The sequence below is a fragment of the Artibeus jamaicensis genome, unplaced genomic scaffold (genome assembly GCF_021234435.1).
Source record: "Artibeus jamaicensis isolate MK-2021 breed Jamaican fruit bat unplaced genomic scaffold, CSHL_Jam_final contig_373, whole genome shotgun sequence".
Classification (NCBI taxonomy): domain Eukaryota; kingdom Metazoa; phylum Chordata; class Mammalia; order Chiroptera; family Phyllostomidae; genus Artibeus; species Artibeus jamaicensis.
The window spans coordinates 5319214-5339001 of record NW_026521807.1 but is presented as its reverse complement, the minus strand read 5'-3'; the positions used below and the strand labels follow the sequence as shown (position 1 = coordinate 5339001).

Below are 19788 nucleotides of genomic sequence, written 5' to 3'. Positions count from 1 at the left end.
AAGAACTTACACTCATGGTCCGTGGACACGGACAATGGTGTGGGGATTGCCTGAGGGAGTTGGGGGTGCTGGGTGGAGGGGGCAAAGGGCGAAAAATCAGGACAACTGTAATAGCATAATCAACAAAATATAATTAAAAAATAAATTACATACACATACTCACTATTGCATGCTTTTCATCTATGAGCAACTTTCTCATACTGTTTAATTTTCAGAATAATTCTCATTTTAAGTGATCGGCAGTTTTGATATGGGGAAAGAATCAATGAACAGAGAACTATATTTGTATAGGCTTTTTTTTTACAACAAATGCACAATGTGTTTTCAAGAAAATGAAGGAAATGCTCATTTTTGCACATGCCATCAATCTTTAACAATCAAAAATTCATTTGGCAAGAGAAGTGGTGCAGCTATTCAAAATTCTGGTTATTGTTACATTGTTTTGTTGACTGTAAACCTGGCTCAAAGTTGGTAAATATAGTGTAGCAGAAATTGAACTGTTGTGAGCTACCTGGGCATTTGTCCAAGATACCATTAAAAATACTGCCTCAGACTAATTTGAATTTATGAATAATATTTTGTTAACAGCTCAACTGAAATTGAGCCACATGGTGTAGCTTAAAAATTCTGAATTCACAAGATAATAAGAGTAGTATAAGTATATCCTGCATACTTAATATTGGATATCTAAGTGATAAATTTATATACAATTTTATGTCAACTTTTAAACTGTAAGCACCCAAATGTGTAATATAATCTGATATCTTTAAAGTTTACTTAGTAATGTCATTTGTTCTTATTTGAATGCTTTATAAAGTAAAACATTATTGGTTTATACATCAAGCCTGAAGAATAAGGAGAGGTTGCAGAACAGGTATTAAAAGGGACATTCAACACTGTTTTTGACATATGGATGTGCAAATAGCTAGAGTTTACACTAACATTCACCAAGAAATTGAAGGACATGAAGTTCTTAGAAAGGTCCAGTGACTTATTTCATTTATTTTACTAATGAAAGATTATGATTATAACTTAAAATACATTATTAAGGTTATTAATGTTTGGTTATAAATTATTAATTGTATTAGATATAATAAAGGAAATGAGGTTATGGTGAAGTGACCCATAATAAAATCTACCTTTAGATGTTTCTTGCCAATAAAAGATATACTTGTCTTTTTCTTTGTGTGCTATTTTAATTGGATTAAGTTCTTTCTGGACGTATAATATATAAACTCCCATTGAAAGGGTATGAGAAGAATTGATTTGTGTCACTACTAAGTGTGTAAAATATTTTTGTAGTATAAAGGTGTGTGTATGATCTAAAGAATTAATTTTAAATATTTTTCTTTTCAATAAATATCTTATTCATTTTCAGGTTAGCACTCTACGTATATGAATATCTGCTCCATGTAGGAGCTCAGAAATCGGCCCAAACATTTTTATCAGAGGTATGTTTTATATATTTTCTTCATTGTGTTTTCACATCTTATATAAGTAAATGAAAAATATACTGTAACAATTATTTGAAAGAAATTAATCCTTATTATTATACAGTGAGTGCTCAGTTATCAATGTGGACATTATAGTCTTTGTAGATTATTTATAAATAGTTTTAATATCCCAGAGTGTCATTTTCATACAGTCTAGACATTTCCCCCTTAGAAATGGAAACGGATATTAGCCTTGGCAAAAATAATCAAGAAAGCAAATTTGCTTCTTTAAAAAAAAAAGACAAGCACCATCATTTCTCTAGTGCCAGCAATATCTTATTTTGGCATTATTTACAATTTTGGAAAATCCGTTTTTGTTTGTTTGAATTTTGTAGGAATAATAGCAAACTGATGGCTAGATTGAAAACTTTGATGATATTTTAAGTTCTTGTTTCTCTATTTTTCTCCCTTACATTTTTGTAAAGGAGGCCTTGGATTTGAACTTTTTGCAATTACATAATAATGAGATTGAGGAGGATTTTATTTAGTTTTATAATGTGCAGACACATTATTTGCCAAGGTGCTTTACATATATTATCTCTGATTCTTATGAGATTTACAAGGCAGAGGGTATTATTTCTGTTTTACTGATGGGAACTATAGGGATCAGAGAGTTTCTGTAACTGGCTCATGGTCACACAGCTTACAGCCAGAATTCAAACCTAGGTGTATGTTAATTTTAAAGCTCTTGGTTTCCCCTTATATCTGTGCTGTCCTGTGATGGCCCCTAGCTGTATATGCCTTTTTGAGCACTTGAAAAATGACTACTGCAATTAAGAAGTGCTATCAGTGTGAAATGCACACTGGATTTTGAAGACGTAGTATGAACAAAAGAATATAAAATATTAATAATTTAAAATTTTTAATCATACATCAAAATGGTAATATTTTAGATATATTGGGTAAAATTAAAAATGTTCTATTAAAATTTATTTTACTCTTTTTTGCTTTTTAAATGTGGAATTTGAGATGCTTGCTCACAGAATAAAAAAAGTTCGTTGTTTTACCATAGAAAGAATACGTTCAGTGAAATAAAAAATTGATTTCAAAGTTAATTCAAGTCAAAAGAGAAGTTTAATGTATATTTATCATATTAAGTTATTAATTAGAAGATTTTGGTCTGTGAGCTTTCTAAGTCACATTTACTGTGATATGGCAGAGTAAATGATTGAGATCTCAAAAGGATGTCCTCTTAACATTTGTACTGTTGATCACCACTGACCTATATAGTATAGTTAGAAGAAATTAGGCTGGCTACAAAGATTTTAAATTTTTATTTTAATGCAATTGAGTACTTGATGAAACAACAAAGGAATTTTCTCTTTTTTAAACTTTTATTTGTTTATTTTTAGACAAAGGGGAAGAGAGAGAGAAAGAAAAACAGCCATCCTTTGCCTCTGGTCCCCAACTGGGGACCTGGTCCACAAGTCAGGCAGGTGCCCTGACTGGGAATCAAGCTGGCAACCTTCCTTTCACAGTCTGGTGCTCAGTCCACTGAGCCACACCAGCCAGGGTGGGGTTCTCTGATCTCTTTCCTTAGATTAAGGACAATTTTGAAGTGGCTCAATTTGTTGAATCCTCAGGGAGACCGAAGATTATATCTTCTTACGAACATTATAATATATCATATACAGTAATTAATAAATTTCATCCCAAAAGAAAATTATTGGCTAACTTATGTAAGGATATTCAGATTTTTGGACTAAACTGGGTTAAATGGATGTAGCAGATAACTAGTTGTTCTACTGGTATTGTTACTGAACAGAGGTCCAAGGGGCGGGGCAATATTTGACCCACCTAGGGACGTCAAAAACTGCTACAGAACAACAGGGGCCCCTCCTAAGGACTGAATACTAATATCTACTTGCTCTTCTGTCCACCACCAATTGGAAAGACATCTCTCAATGCCAGAGATTTGTGAAAAAGGAAATGAAATGTTTATTTAATGCTATTCAGGCTTTATACCTCCATTAAAATATCAAAGTCCTTTAGGGTATACACCTACACACACAGCGCTCCCTTCTCCCACTGTCCCAAGTCTGGGTACCGTAACTCAGGAAGAGAGCACACGTCTGTTTTTCCAGGCCGCTGGTATCGTCAGCTATGTTGACTGTCCCGGCAGGATCTCTAGTTAATCCAAAGTACTGTGGTACCCTCTCATGGTCCACTGGTAAGAGTTCTTTGTACTAAGTTCCAGTCAAAGTCTCTCCTGCTTTCCAGGCCACGCAGCCAAAGGGGGCACCCCAAAGCCATGTGGGCCTCTTCTACCAAAGTTGCAGGGGTCAGCACTCTGACCAAAAGCATGTGGCTTTCTTCTTCACCTGGCTGCAGGGGTCTGCACTCTTCCAAAACAGCATGGCTCTCCTCTCCACCTCACCAAGAGGGGATCCTTACTCTGCTGAAACCTTGTGGCTCTCCTCAATGGCTGCAGGGGTCTATACTCTGGCCAAAACCGCATGGTTCTCTTCCATGGCTGTCACATCTGGGTTTAAATCTCTGCGCCCATCCTCCATTTCCAACTCCTCCTACAATCAGTTACACCTGCCAGTATTTCTGTATTATTACAAGTTTACTGGGCTGCCATCATTAGTCTGGGCAGGTATGGCCCCAAGGCATGGAGCCAATCAACTCCAAGCTCTCTTGCAGGCGCTGTAACTCGGGACCAGCCCCCAGTTACATCCTGGGTAGAAGCCACTCCCTTCTCCCTGGCTCAAAGCATGGCCATAGCTATTCAACATATCTATGAAACCAGTTAAAGGTTATAGATATGTTAAATGACCACTCCAGAGATTAGCTGCAAAACTGTTGCTATGCAAAACAGCTCTCAATGGCCCTGCTCCATTTATCCCTTCTCCCTGGCCCTGGGTGGGGGGGGTGATGACATCTTAATATTTCCTGGGCACCCTGAGCTCTGGACCCTATTCCAAATCCTTTTCTGGGGCCCCCCTCTTGGCTGTGCCCTGTTACAGTATAACCTTGGATCAATGGAAGATGAATATACAAAATTTCAAAGACTATTTGTTAGAAATGAAATTAATTTCAGAAGAGACTTACACATTTTTGACATGTATCTACCATGATTTTATTTTCTGTGTTTCTGCATTTGGAGTGCAAGACTGAATATTTCTCTGAATTATCTGTCTGTTTCAGTTTCACAAAAGGAAATCAGTTAAGCTGAAAACAAACTATTGCCACAAAGAAGAAACAGTGTTTTTGGACTTTAGAGATGAGTGTATGTGATTCTCAGAACTATCCTTCACTTTCTAATTTGCCAAACTCTGAGTGGCACTGTGAATACTTTCTCATTACTTAAATAACCAGTGTAGGGTTGGCTAAATATAAAGAATGGCTTGGTGTCCTTAACAAATAAAATTAAGAATTAGAGTATTGCAGAGGTTTAGATTTTTTTCCTTCTTGAAATTTTTACATTGTTTGTACTCTGTTAGCAGCCCTTATTTGCCATAAATTGGTCGATAAGTTAGCCAGAAACAGAAGCTTAAAAACATTTGGCAAATTGTTTCTTCAGATTTAATTAGGAATGCTAAATTATTGAACACCATAGACTCAAAATCTGTTCCCTGTTTATCTTTCACCTCTGTGAAGAGAGAAAATAGTAATTTTCTAACAAGTTTCTTGAACTTGTATTTGGAGGCAATATACTGTAGTGGTAAAGAGCATATTCTTTGGGACCACACTTCTGGGTTTGAATTATATCCTACATATTTTTTACTTATTCAGGTTTCTTAATTATGAAAAGAAGATAATCGTAATAACAGTTTGAAGTTGTGCTGAGGTTAAAAGAATTAGTACATATAAAGTGCTTAGAAGGGCCTGGCATGTAGTAAGTTTTCAAATGTTCATTTTAAAATTCTTGGCCAGTCCTTCTCTATCTTGTGTAGTTTCTTTCTTTTGAGTACAAGTATAAATGTGTATCCTGTGTGTATGTGTGTGCTCCAAGTGTCTGTCATTTGAATGGCCCACATTCCTCCTACCTTTGGGGTTACCTTTTCTAACAATATGGCCCCAACTCTACTCCTTATATATTATGGGTTGTCTCAAGTCTTCTCTAGTGTTACTGGGCCTTCCTAAGGGGAGGGAGCTTAGGGTTCTCTTGCTGTAATTTCTTGCTCCTACTAAGTATTACCACTACTTCCCAATGCTTCTCCTTATGGCTGATGATTTTTATTTGCATGAAGGTTTCTATTTCCCTTATAGCCTCAAAGCTCCACTAACTTATTGCTTTTGTATAAAAGATTGTTACTGGAGGTTGGGAGAAAACTGAAGAATATTAAGCGTTATACACTACAGACAGCAACATTAACTATCCTTAAGTTCTTTGGTCTCCTTGCTGCAGGGAAGTTCTCAGTAACTGTTTGTCTTGTGGCTCCTCACAGCCTCTCCTATTTACTCCTTTCCTGACTCCTCCCAGAGAGCCACTCCCCCAGCCCAGCCTCTTCTTCCTGAGAGACAACCAGCAATCTCCTGGATTCTTATTTTATTATGTACAATGGAATATTAAGTATTTGTTCTTTACTTTCAAACCACTTCTTAGGGGCTTTTGCCTTTCTAGGCCAAAAAAATAAAAATGAAAACAAAAATAGAAAAGTTTTATCAAGGAGATTTCTGATAAAAGGTATTCCTCTTGAAGAGGACTTTCACCTTCTTTCTAAAGCAAAACAGCACTATTAAGTAATAAAGCTTTATGTGATTATGGAAATGGTCTCTAATCTGTGCTGTCTAGTGAGTTTTCTAACAGCCACATATGCCTATTTAGTCTTTGAAAAGTGGCTACTGCAACTGAGGAATAGTCAATTAACTTAATTTAAAATTTGAAGAGCCACATCATGGTCAGTGATACTATGTTGAACACAGTTTTGCACTGTGCTTCAAAGTGCAGACAGATTTTTCTTCCTGTTTTACATCTATTTGTTTTAGTTTTTTGAATTAAAATGTAAACAACTTAAAATTTTATTTTTTACATTTAGTTTAGTATATAGATGCACCCATACTTCTATACATTGAAGCTTTTAGAAAATTAGTGGCAACACTAAGTAGGTTTTATCTAAATTGGAAGTCTCAAGAATTTTGCTTCAGGAATTTCTCAACACAGGAACTAGCTTTATCTTTTTATGATATTAACTTGTTTATTCTCAAAAAATATGGAAGGATTTACGAATAGTCTGAGAATGTGGAGCCCACGAGTTTCACACTTGCTGCTATGCTGAAGGAGATGCTGTGGGAGGGGGTCTCGATCATCTGAAGAGCCCCACACGGACAAGGCTAGCACCTCCAACAAGCTGCTGCTGACCTCCAGAATTGCTCCACCCCTGCTGCTGTAGCTGCTCCTGCTGTAGCCAGCAACTGCTTCATTCTGGAAGCCAAAGGCAGGAAGCAGCTCTTCTTCCCCTACCTTTTGATCTGCTAGTGTCTCCTGATGGCAGAACCTAACAGGAAACCAGCTGGCAAGAAGCCCAGGAAATGTAATTTGCAGAATCCCAGCACCAAGTGCAGAATGGAGTGTAGAAAGGCAGGTGCGGGGGCTGAGAGGTAATAGGTAAATGAGAGGTGTACCTTGCCAGAAGCAAATAATGATGAAAAGTTAAGCAGGTGTTTTTGGTATATGTTCGTGTGTGCATGTATGTATGTTTATCATTACAAATGTTTATTATACACATTCTTCTCTGCTTTTTTTGTTTTACTTGTTTGATTTCAGTCATTTTATACTGGTTTTTAAAACTTAATAGTTGCCTTTTTATGCTTATATGCTTATAGGGTATCATTCTATGAAATGTGCCATGGTATATTTCAGCAGCCCCCCATTTATGGGCATTCAGGTTATTTCCAGTCTTTTGCATTTACAAACAATACTTTAATATTAATTGTTGCTGAGTGTGTGTATGACACATGTGACCATATTTGTAGGATAAATTCCTAGAAGAATTGCTACATTAGACAGAATGTGTATTTGTAATTTATAATTATCATGTACAAAGCATATGACATGTCTTACCTCTGCCCTTATGATTCAATATTTGGTTCTGAATTTATATAGAAATGCTGAAAAGACTAGATGATATGATAGAAACACAGTATAATCACAGATGAGAACCTCAAATGCAGAATATGGCAGTGGAAATGGGCCTAGAGATTTACCTGAAAGTTATAGGAGAATACAACTTTTTCCTGGGCAAATGGTGGGAAGAAAAGTGGATGATTAAATAGCAAAGAGCTCTAGGACACTTCGAGGCTGAGATTTGAGAGAAATTGATAGATGCCACTCAAACATATAAACAAGCCTGAAGCCTATGAAAATCAGTACAACAGAAAACGCCTCTTCATAGAGAGCAGAATTGTTTCTAAAATGCCTGTTACCGTTTAGAGGTATTTCCTGGCCATTCCTCAACCCCATCCGTCATCAATGCATGTAGCTAAAAAACTTAAACTACAGAAGTTAATATGATTTTTAAATGAAAGTCTTTTATTTTATAATCACTGTTGATGAATGCTTTTCAGGTTGTTTCTAATTTTCATTGTTTCTAGCAATACTCAATGAATGTGCCTTGGTTTTCTATAGATTAGAGTTTTGTTTTCCTGGCTATAATTTTATGCATTTTCTAAACAAGTAGTAGCAATTAGTTTGGAAATAAAAAAAACCACTATGGAAACATACCCCTATGTAGAATCATCTCTTCTTTAGAAATACCTAAAGCATTAATTATTTATTCATTAACTATAAAAAGATAGCTTTTGTGTTAAATTCAATATGATGAACCAAAGTTATAGTTGCTTCTGCTACAGCTTTGCAACTGCAAGTGAGAAAGATGAACTTTACTCAGTATATAGAAAAGAATATTATAAGGATGAAAAGATGATGCACGTGAACCATTTTGAGTTTCTCCGAGGAATAATATGTTGTAATTTTGCTTAAAATACAAATGCATTCCCTTCAGACGTTCTCTGATAAAGACCATATAAATATAAACCATAGAGGTATTTTCCTAGTGCACTTTATTTTCTGAAACAGCCGATGACTGACTGTGAACCCTGTAAGGTGCAGGAAGCAGACGTGGTGTCGTGGGGTTTAGACTGGGAGTCTAATCCCACCTCAAGCACAGTCTGGCCCTGAGACCTGGTCATGCCACTTTAACTTGTGTAGAAGTTACCTCGTCAGTTCTCCTCATAACTGAGAATAGTATGTGTGCTGTAACAGTCGTAGTATGTGAAGTCAAGGTAAACTGAGATGAAATGTAGAGACCCTACTTTGAGAAACTTGTTGTTTGTTATGTTGATTAGGATGATTCCGGGGATTAGGAATATTAGTGTGTCTGGGCACATCTGTGAGGTCCATTATACCTTTATAAGAAGTTACCACATAGTGAAAAAATGTTAAGAGAAAAAATTGAGGGAAAGATGAGACACAGGTTTTTGATTACTTTATACCTTTAGTGGGACATCAGAGTTACAGTCATCATAAGACTCAGTAAGTACTATTTCTTATTTTTTCATGAACCAAGAAGATATAAGATCTATTGAACAGTGGAAATTACCAGATAAAAGGTAGCATAAATATAAAAATTATTACTGCTTAGAAGAATGAAAGGATATGGCTTGGATTTATATGACATGTTATGATTCATTATTCATAGTCAGTCTTTATAAGTTCAAGTTTATGGATTCCTAGAGTTTCTCCTTTTAGCTCTTTTTTAAAATAGCTAATCTTTAGAAAACTTCTCTGGTTTTTGAGAGGAAATTACTTGTCTACTTCAAGGTTCCCATTGGTTTACATGTTATGTTCTTAAGAACTCTAAAAAATGCTCTGAAGATTTTTCGTTTTCTTCCTTAGAGAGGCTTTTTTTTTTTTTTTTAACATTTAGGGCCACCTTCTGAGTTCCTATCTTAAAATATTTTTAAAATTCCTTTTGGGATAAGAAGTCCTAATGTCTGCTACAGTAGGTAATAGAAAAGCTTTCTTGAATTTATAATTATAGTTGTTTACTTCCTTGTAGTGTTGGGGAATATAGGCATATTTTGTTAATTGGGGTATTGTTAAACAGTTTTTAGCTATTTAAACTAAAAATCTAAGGCATATAAAGTCTGTCAAGAAAGTATCCATCCATGTAATACAAAAAATAGAGACATTTATTTTTTTGTCTATTTGAAGAAGATAGATGCAAAAAACATTGTACATAGGAAAATGACATCTCAGTTCTCTTTGAAGTAGGCTCCTTGGGACCTCACACAGTTCTCCCAATCACCATCGGCTGCCTTGTTGTCTTTTCCTGAAACTCATTGACAATCTGAAATCTCTTTTCTTTCAAAGATGACTTTAGTTTTAGGAAAAGCCAGAAGTCGCAGGGTGCCAAATCTGTACTTTAACGGGGCCGAATCACCTGGATGACTTGATATTTCACCAAAAAACTCTGCACAAGATACAATGTATGAGTGGGAGCATTGACATTCTCCAGTTGCCTGTAGCCGCAGCCTTCTGAATCATCTGAAAAGTTTCTTTGCAGAGGAACGCTGAAGCAAAATTTGATGCAGATTTCGTGCTCTACTCGCTCACTTGCTTTGACTGCAGTGGCTACACAGTACACATGCTCACTCAATGGTATCTACCACCTCCCCTGACTGGTAGAGTGAAGTCGTCATTGTTCACACATGCACATTCCAGTCCACTCTTCTTGGCTTCCAGGTTACATTGATGTCCCACAAACCGTTCTTGTTATATTAACAATGGTTGGACTTTTTCCCGACAGACCTCATATACATAAAGATTATTATGTTCCAGGCCGGATCAACTTCATTAAAATTATAAATCACTTCTTACTATTTTTCTGTTTTTTTCCCTTTCTTCACTGTTCTGTTTTCTTCCATAGCATTTGGTACCTTCTAATAGAAATACCTTCTCTTTGTGGGGGGCTTTCTTTGTTTATGGTCTATCTTCCCTGCTAAAGTGTAATATCTGTTTATTGCTTTCCAGTGCTTAGAAAAGCCACTGTATAACTACCCTCTCAGTTCTTTTTTCAATTTCTCAATTAATTTTTAAGTATTTAGAACTTTTAATTTTGGAGGATATTGAGCTAAGTTTAAAATTTTTTATTATAGTGGACTACAACTCATCTGAATATAAAGAATTGGGAAGTTAATATCATCTTTTTTAAACTCTTATTTTATGGAGGACACATGCCTTCTTTTTTCCATGCCCCAAATCAGAAATTTATTTAAAAATTCAATCCTCAGGGCATAATTTAGAGTTGGTATTAATGAAACCCAATCTCTTGCAAATTTCTGGGTTAGTGGCGATAACTGATTTTCATGGCGTTAATAACTTTGATTTTGATGCTGAAATACCTTGAGAGCCTGAAATACCTTCTGAAATTCTGGTGCAAAGGGAAACAATTTAGGAAAATAATGGTAGCATCTTCTCTCATAGACTATTCAGTCAACAGGTTACTATATAAAATGACTACTTTTAAAGCTTGAGTAAAGAATAATATGAAAATGGTTAAAATCTTATGTATTTACCTTAGTATTTTAAAGTGGGAAATACTGCTTTGTAATAGCTATGGGGAAGTTGTTACTAGGAAAATATTTAATATTTCTTTTATTCCTTTTAGATAAGATGGGAAAAAAACATCACATTGGGGGAACCACCAGGATTCTTACATTCTTGGTGGTGGTAAGTATCTTTTTTTTTCCATTTTTTCCAGATTGACTATACATCTCAGTAGGCCTGCACTATAGCTGTTTATGATTTCATACTTCTCTTTTATTCTTTTTCATTTTCTACAATTATTTTCTGAAAGATAGCACTAAAAACATACAAAATCAAAATGAGCATTAGTGTTGCTTAATTTAAAGATATTATTGTATCAAGCTGAACTTAGGACCAGTATGTGGAATCTCCAACTATAAATATGATTCCGTATTAGTCAACTTCAGCTGTCATAATAAAATACATAGACTGGATGGGTCAAACAACTGAAGTTTATTTTCTCACAATTCCGGAGGCTTACAGTCCAAGATCAAGCTGCTGGTGTGATCTCTTTCTGGTGAGAACTCTCTTCCTGGCTTGTAGATGGCTGCCTTGTTGTGTATTCTCATGTGGTAGAGAGAGAGGTGAAATGGCACATGGTGCTAGCTACCTGGCTATCTGGTATCTCTTTTTATGAGGGCCCTAATTCCTTCATGAGGGTTCTGTTGAAGGCCCAGTTGATATTCAGAACGTACACATTTCACTGTAGCATCTGTATGCCTAGATGTGTTACTTTTCTATAGCAGCAATTGGTAGTCCAGGTATTTGCAGTAAGTTAGACTTTTTTTTTGCATTTCTTCAATAGAAGCATTTCCTGTTCAGTACATTATACCCTCATCTCTCAGCATCTTGTTTAAAAGAAGAAACTAAAGCTCTCTTTTAGTACTTTGCACGTGGTTTCCTCTGTACGTTATTAAATACCATCATCTTTTTAATCTCTCTTCTGAAAACATGGCTTACTAGAAGTGCTGTGGTGAATGGAACCGCACGTGGTCAGTTGTGGTTGTGGGTTTCCCTGTTTGTCTCACACATGTATGGCAGGAACAGGTGCAGTTCTTTGGTTAGAGTTGTTCCTGTATTTGGAACAACGGTTAGTTGCAGTTAAGCGCTACCATCGGACTGCTTTCCTGGGTTATGAGACCAATTGCTTGTAATGTATAATACTATAAAATTCAATGTTTTGTTTTATTTAGTATGCATTCCTAATACCCAGATATACACTGTAAATTCTTAACTGTTTGTTGAGTGTAATTGAATCTCCTCATCTGTTAACACTCTTACCTTTTGTGTTTTTACAACCAGGGCTACAAAGTGCATAAGAAACCATTTTAGAGTATGTCCCTATTAGATTAGTGGGCTCACAAAGTGAAGATTTTAAGTTTTCCATTTTAGAATTAATTCTATTTTTTGTACCTATTTTTCGTTTACTCCTTTTCTCATGAATTTAACCTATTCTTGTATTGCAAATGGTTGATAATAACTTACTGAATACTTAGGCTTTTTGCTTCCACCAGACTTTAGCATTTTTGGTCTCAGATATCAGAAGGTGCAGCTCTTAAATACAATTAATAGTATCATAACTGAGATATGTACTGGTTATATATAATAGCAGTACGGGAGGAATATGTCAGCTCGGGAGCATTAGAAAGCCTGAACAGAGAAAGTGAATCTGAGACGAGTTGACAGTGGGTGAGGGAATCTGAGATGAGTTAACAGTTGGGTATTTTGGCAGCAGAATAGTATGAAGTCTTACAAGGGATGATCGTGCGTTCGAGGAATGATAGGTAACTTAAACAGTTGAATTGTAGGTGTAGTACTATGAAGTGATAGAGTATAAGGCCAGAGACAAAAGCAGGGGCCAGGTTACAAAGTCTTGGAATAGGTCAGGGGTTTTTGAGTAAAGCTCAAAGATTTTAAATAAGGTACATAACATGATTAGATTTGTGCTTTTAGACACTCACTGGGCATCAACGTAGAAATGGATTGAAGAGGGTTGAGAACAGGGGCAGAATCTAGTTTACAAGGTAATGGTAACTGTCCAGTTGAAAGGTGATTAGGTGATGGATCCCAGATAGTGAACATTGACTGGAATAGTTAGAGGTGAAGGAGGAGGTTGTCAGGTTATATAGATTTGGATGGTGGGATGAACAGTGGTGCCACTGGCTGAATGAGGGAATATAGAGAGAACAACAGGCTTTGGAGAGAAGCCCGTGATTTAATTTGGACAGGCTAAATTTTGAGATTCCTGTGTGACATTCAGTTAGAGATGCTGTATACAAAGTCAGAGATCTGAGTCTGTTACTCTTAACACAGGTCCATAATGGCTTGGGAATTACCAACATTGACCATACTAAAACTGTCCAGTGTCAAACGTAAGAGCAAGGCATGGGGTTGGAACCCTGGGAAAAGTCAACATTTAAGCATGAATGGATGAAAAGGATCCTCCAAGGAAAATAACTGGAGAGGAAGAAGGGTAATCAGGAGAGAATAATGTGTGGGAATCGGGAAAGACTTTCAAACAGGAGATTAAATTCTGCAGCAAGTGTAAATAAAAAGGCCCAAAGTTTTTGTCTGAATTGGGAAGTAAGGTGAACTTTGGTGGTCTGGGGCACAACATTTTCAGTGGCATGCTGCTGCAAGTGAACTTTAGAAGGCTGCTGTAATGCCTTTGTCCAGTTTGACGCTTACGGAGAGTACTTGAAGTGTGAGGTGGCATGTGTGGTAGATTTAGGGTTAACAATGGAACAGGAACTAATATTGTAGATTTTAAAATAGATTTTAGCACTGCATATAGATCGAGCTGGAAAGAGTCGGAGGGGTTAAAGATGTGTGAAGAGAAATGCACACGCACAAAAATGCAGAATAAAGTACAGGAGAGAGGAGAGGCCAAGGCCCTGCAGAGGAGAAGGTGAATTTCTTCCTTTAGTAAGGGATCGAGAGTGTGTTTTTACTTTCTGGAACTGTCTTTCCTTGTTTCCGATGTGATTTCCACCGTCACTGTTTTTTTCTTTCTCAGTTTGCGCGACGCCCACGGCTGAACTGTTTCCCATGCCTCCCGTCTTCTTTACCTTTACCTGGATCAAGTCCTCTTTGAAAACTCACTTCTTGTTTGTCACTTTGATAAAAGTTTCCTACTCTTTAATAAATTTCATGAGTTGAAGTGCCAAGACACTTCTTTATCTGAAATTAATATTAATTTGTGTAATTAAAAATTAAATTTCACTTCGATTTTTGTAATTTAAAAATATACACTTAAAAACTTCAGTTTTAAAGTTTTAATGGTTTAAACCATGTTTCACTTTTATTTAATTACATGTATACATAATTAAAAACCTTTGAAATAACATTGGGGCAATGTATCTATATCCTGAAATTAAGTATATATCACATTGCAGAGAAAGTAAACTATTGTTTTGGAAATCCAGAGAAAATATTATTACGGGAATTCAGTTTCTCTCACCTGGTCGTTGGCGATCAAACCCTGCAGTGTGTTAGTGCTCTAATGATTGTAGAATCTAATGGGTGACATCAGGCCTAGCTAAGAACAACCAAATACCCATACAAAAAATAGCATTGAAATTAGTCCACTGGCTCACTAGAATGGCATAATATTTATCATTGGCAAACTCGTTCCCACTTACCATGTATATCTTGCCTGTAATAAGCATCGTTAGCTAATTGTTTATATGAATTAAGTTAAACTGAGCAGCAATATAAGACAATGTAGGTGACATCTAGGATAGAAAGAATATAATCATGGTGAGAAGGGAATAAAAATTCTTGGCCAGAGGGAACAAAGAACAGAGGTGGTCAGGCTATAGAGACAATACAGACTGTGTCTGAGATAGTAAGAAAGGAATGTGGAATACAGAGGAAAGTGTGTTAGGGAAAAGACAATGTAAAAAACTGATGGCATCTTCCACAAAATGCAAAGGGTTAAAAAAAGGAAGTTAAGGCAAATTTTACTCAGTTAATAAGAGAACTTTTTTCCTCACCATACTACTTATATGAGACTTTCCTAGAATACTTCTTAGTAACTTTATACTTTGTTTAAAAGTACTTTTGCATATGCCATCTCTTTTTACCTACAAAAACCTATAAGATATATAAGAGATACTTCTCTTTTTACGTAAGGAAACTAAGGAAAAAAACTATTTGCTCAGGGTCAAATTTAGAATTAGAATCGAAGTTTTCTGATTTGTAACCAGTGCTTGTCTCTGCAACAGATATTATTTCTTAAACACGGAACAGAATTTAGTGGTCCCCTATTAATAAGAAATTAATAATAGTTTCCTTTGGAGCGTCCTGAGTGGTTAATTCCAGATACTAGATATAAATGGGACTCAGAAAAGTTGTCCCTTCTAAATCTAGTCTAGACTGAGGCATCCATGGATCACTGGCAGCTGCTGGTAGCATGAGGGGTGGTTGCCAGGGGAGACTCAGGCAATGAGTTGGAGTGCAACGGTCAAGGGTAGGCTAACAAAGTGCTCTCTGTCTTATCTAGGACAGGTACCTACCACATTCTTATAACAGCTGATGCTGCTCAGACTGCCAGAGTGGTATAAACTTGCCCATAATCAGCATAAGGCATCTTGAAACAAGAACTCTGAATACCATACTCTCATGAGAGGCAAAATAATGTAAGAATTAAAAAGTTCAAGCCCAGCTCTGCCAGTAACTAACTGTGTTACCCTTAGGCAAATTACTTAGCATTCCTAAGCCTCAGTTCCCTCATCTGTAAAGTGGGAATAATAATAGGAGGATTAAATGCTGAGTATGTAATGGTTAGTATATGATGCTTGAATTTAGCACATACTTATTAAGTGTAAGCTATTTTGATATTTTAAAGTAAAATTGTATTAGTAACCCAGGAATATTGTGAAAATTTTATGATAGTGGGACAAAAATCAATGCTTACATTTAAAAAGTATTTAAAAAGTATTAAGTGATGCTAAGAAATAAGACAACTACATGTACATGGAAGTTCTAAGGTGATGAGCAGGTACATGTGTATTTCATGTAAAACCTTCCTTAGTCTTATGCATGGATAGTTTTCTTCATTCACTGATAATATAATTTGGGGCCATGAAGAAATAACTTCTTTAATTATTAAGACTTGAATTTATAATAATGTGGCTTGCTCTTCAGAAAAAAAGTTTTCCCCAAAGGTTTTTTTTCTTTTAATTTTTATTTTCAGATATCCCTAAATCTGACCAGTGGCATAAAGATTATATAATTATATTAGCATCCCATTGACTGGGATGTATCTGGTATGTTTATTTACCCTTGAAGACTCCTCTGAGAACGACTTAGCTTTCTGTGTTCCTCAGATATACTGACAACCAGCTAAGTTATTACAATTCACATCCTCAGGATCGGAGGAAAACAGTCTTTTGATAAGAAGTCTCAACTTGGGAATCCTGTGTTCTCCTTTGTTTATGTGGGGGAAATTTTAATAATAAATAATATAAAAACAAAGATTTCAACACTTTGCAAGTTTGCTTCTATTTCACTTGGAAAATACAGATTTTTCACTTGTGTCTGATTAAGAATACAGAAACTACAAGTCTAAAGCATTATTTATGATGATGCGTTCACCACTTTTCAAGGTTGCTTTGGCCATACACTTTTACGATTTTACACACATTTTACAGTTATTATTTTCTGTGGAAAAGTGCCACTGGAATTTTGATAGGGATTGTATTGACTCGGTGGATTGCTTTGGGTAGTAGAACATTTTAACAACATGAAATCCTCCAGTCCATGGCACAAAGTATCTTTGCATTTGTTTGTGTCTTCAGTTTTTTTTAATAAGTTTCTCATAGTTTTCAGTGTATAGACCTTTCACCTCCATGGTTAAGTTTATTCTCAGATATTTTATTCTTTTTGATGCAATTCTGTTTCATAATTTTTCATTCTGATAATTTGTTGTTAGTATATAGAAACTAAACAGATTTTTATATTTGATTTTTGTATTTTGCAAGTTTACTGAATTTATTTATTATTTCTGTAGTAATCTGAATCTTTTTTTTCTTAGTCCATCTAGCTAAAGATTTGTCAAGTTTCTTGGTCTTTTTAAAGAACCAGCCTTTGTTTTCAATTTTTTAAATTGTTTTTCTCTTCTCTATTTCATTTATCACTGCTCTAGTCTTTAGTATTTCTTTCTGCTAGCTTTGGGTTTAATTCGTTCTTTTCTAATTCCTTAAATTTTTAAGTTATGTTGTTCATTTAAGATCATTCTTGTTTTTAAATGTTAGTATGTATAGCTTTTAATTTCCCTCTTTATTCTGCTTTTGCTGCATCCTGTCAGTTTTGATTGATCGTACTGTTTTTGCCCTCTTTTTCCTTCCTTGCTTATCTTCTGTCTGGTTGTTTTATCCATTAATGAGAATGAAGTATTCATGTCTATAACTGCTGTTGTAAAACTGTGTATTCCCTCCTTGGGTAAATGTTCTTAAAAGGATATAGTTCTTTACTGTTATTCAAAGAGATCATATATAGGTAATATAGGATTGTTAGACATGAAATATGTAACTATATCCTATTTTACTAACTTGTTTTATTATCCCTCATCTTGATCTTACAAACTTTTCACCTCCCACTAAATCCATAAAGGGGAAACTTAAAAATAGAAGTAGACCAATGTTATTATTCAAAGATAAGTATTTAATTTAGTTATATATGTATAAATAATTATTTAAATATTTCATAATGTTTAGGGTATACTCCAATAATAAATTATTATTCTTCCAGTCAGTTTTGTAAGACAATCTTTTAAAAGTAATACTGGAATGATTTTTTAAAAGATTTTACTTATTTCTTTTTAAAAAGAGGGGAGGGAGAAAGTGAGGGAAGGACCATCAATGGTCCTCCTCTTGCACGCCCCAGACAGGGGGACCTGGCCTGCAACCCAGGCATGTGACCTGATTGGGAATTGAACTGGCAACCCTTTGATTCACAGGCTGGCGCTTAATCCACTGAGCCACACCAGCCAGGATTGGAATAATTTTTAAAAGAGATTGTATGGTATTTGCTAGGAAATCAGGAAATAAGAGAGAGATAAGTTGTTTGTCACAATATCACATATAATATTGTATGTTTAAACTAAATATACTTTATAAGGACTATCATGATAAAATCTTGATTGTTAGAGTTTTGAAGTTCTTTAAGAACATGAAAGTAGAAATAATGCAACATACTGTAATCTATAACATACCCGATCCAAGTGGAAAATGTACCCTTGTATGTCTATAATTCTTATACTTTTTATCCCAAAAGAGATATGGGGAGGCCAAGTACAACTTGTAACTACTTTCTTTCTCCTAAAATAATTGAAATTTACTTAAATTATTTTGTCTTCTATTGTGTTCTTTGAGTTTCTTGCTTATTGCAAAAAATTTAAAGGCAATAAATGCTAATACTCAATCTTTCAGATTTTTTTTCACTTCTTAAGGTAATCTTATTTCACTGAATTGTATTATAAGGCCTACAGACTGTGTCCAGACTAAATGAGATTTCAAGGGTGAAAACAAAGAGACCAGGTTTAAGTTGCCAAGTTTTCTGATGCTATTGTTAATGTTGCCCTCAGCACAATGACCTGCCTTAACAATATGTATACATTTTAAGCTTTTATGCAAACTAATTACAGTGTTGATATTATTAATGATATGTTAACTGTGAGTCAGACCCTTTGTTTATGTTATATATCTTAATTTTCTAAACAACCCCATTTCATAAAGGAGGAAATTGTGTTCTGATCTGTTTGAGCAACTTGAGCTAGTAATTAGTCAGGCTGGTTTATCACCAGGAGTACTTTTAGACATTTGCTTTCCTAATTTTTGAAACCCTTGCTAATGCTCATAATTCATTTTATAGATGGAAGGATGACCAGGGCCATATGTCTTATAAGCAGCGTAATTATTTTTTCTCCAAGTTTCATCTTGTTTTTTCCCATTTTTCTTGGATAGGAGAAAAAACAGCATGGATTTTTAAATTTTCAACATTAGTAACCTATTTTGGTATTTGCAAAGGAAAACAAGAGGAAAAATTAAGAAAACATTTGTTTGACTAATGTGATTTATTTTTATTTTTATTTTTACTTTTTTTCCAAAAAGCAACTGTATTGGTTTCCTAAGGCTGCTGCCCCGACAAACTGCCACAAACTGGGTGGGCTAGGGGGAGCTTTAGGGGGCTTGGGGGTAGAGGTTGGGGGAGGCTGAAATAACAGAAATGTATCCTCTCACAGTTCTGAGGCAAGAAGTCTGAAATCAAGAAGTAAGCAGTGTTGGTTCCTCCTGGGGTCCCAGGGAAAGGCTATGTTCCTTGCAGGCTCCCAGCTTCTGGTGGTTGCTAGGAGTGTCTGGCAGGCCTGGCCTCGGGCAGCGTCCCACCCATGGGACTTAACGGTGAGGCTGTGGGCCTGTGAGTTGGACAATATTATCCTGAAAAATTTAATGAGCCACTTTATTCTTTAATGATTAAACTAGGATTTTTTACTGTGTTTATTCTTCATGAAAAAGTTGTGAAAATTATTATAATTACTTCAATCATTTGTCATGTAAAGAGACAAAAATGACAGTTTAAAATATTTTTAAAAATCATTGCATCCTTTTAGAAAAATCATATTAGCATTTCCGAGCCATGGCTAGATTATATCCTATTATTGCATGAAGAGCCTTGCCTGAATTTAAGTCTTTCAAAGAAATATTTGTCTTGAAGAAAACACTTTATATAAAATTAATATCTTATGTTTTTAGAATT

At 35.4% G+C, this 19788-nt stretch overlaps 1 protein-coding gene across 5 annotated transcripts in view; it reads left to right on the top strand.

The window, feature by feature from the left end:
• SSBP2 (single stranded DNA binding protein 2) overlaps nucleotides 1-19788 on the top strand; it is a 247817-nt gene that overhangs the window by 72095 nt on the left and 155934 nt on the right. For all 5 annotated transcript variants that reach the window (XM_037159305.2, XM_037159306.2, XM_037159303.2 and 2 more), the window contains exons 2-3: nucleotides 1379-1451; nucleotides 11111-11172. In XM_037159305.2, coding sequence (XP_037015200.1) covers nucleotides 1379-1451; nucleotides 11111-11172 — 135 coding nt within the window. The remainder of the gene's footprint in view (nucleotides 1-1378; nucleotides 1452-11110; nucleotides 11173-19788) is intronic.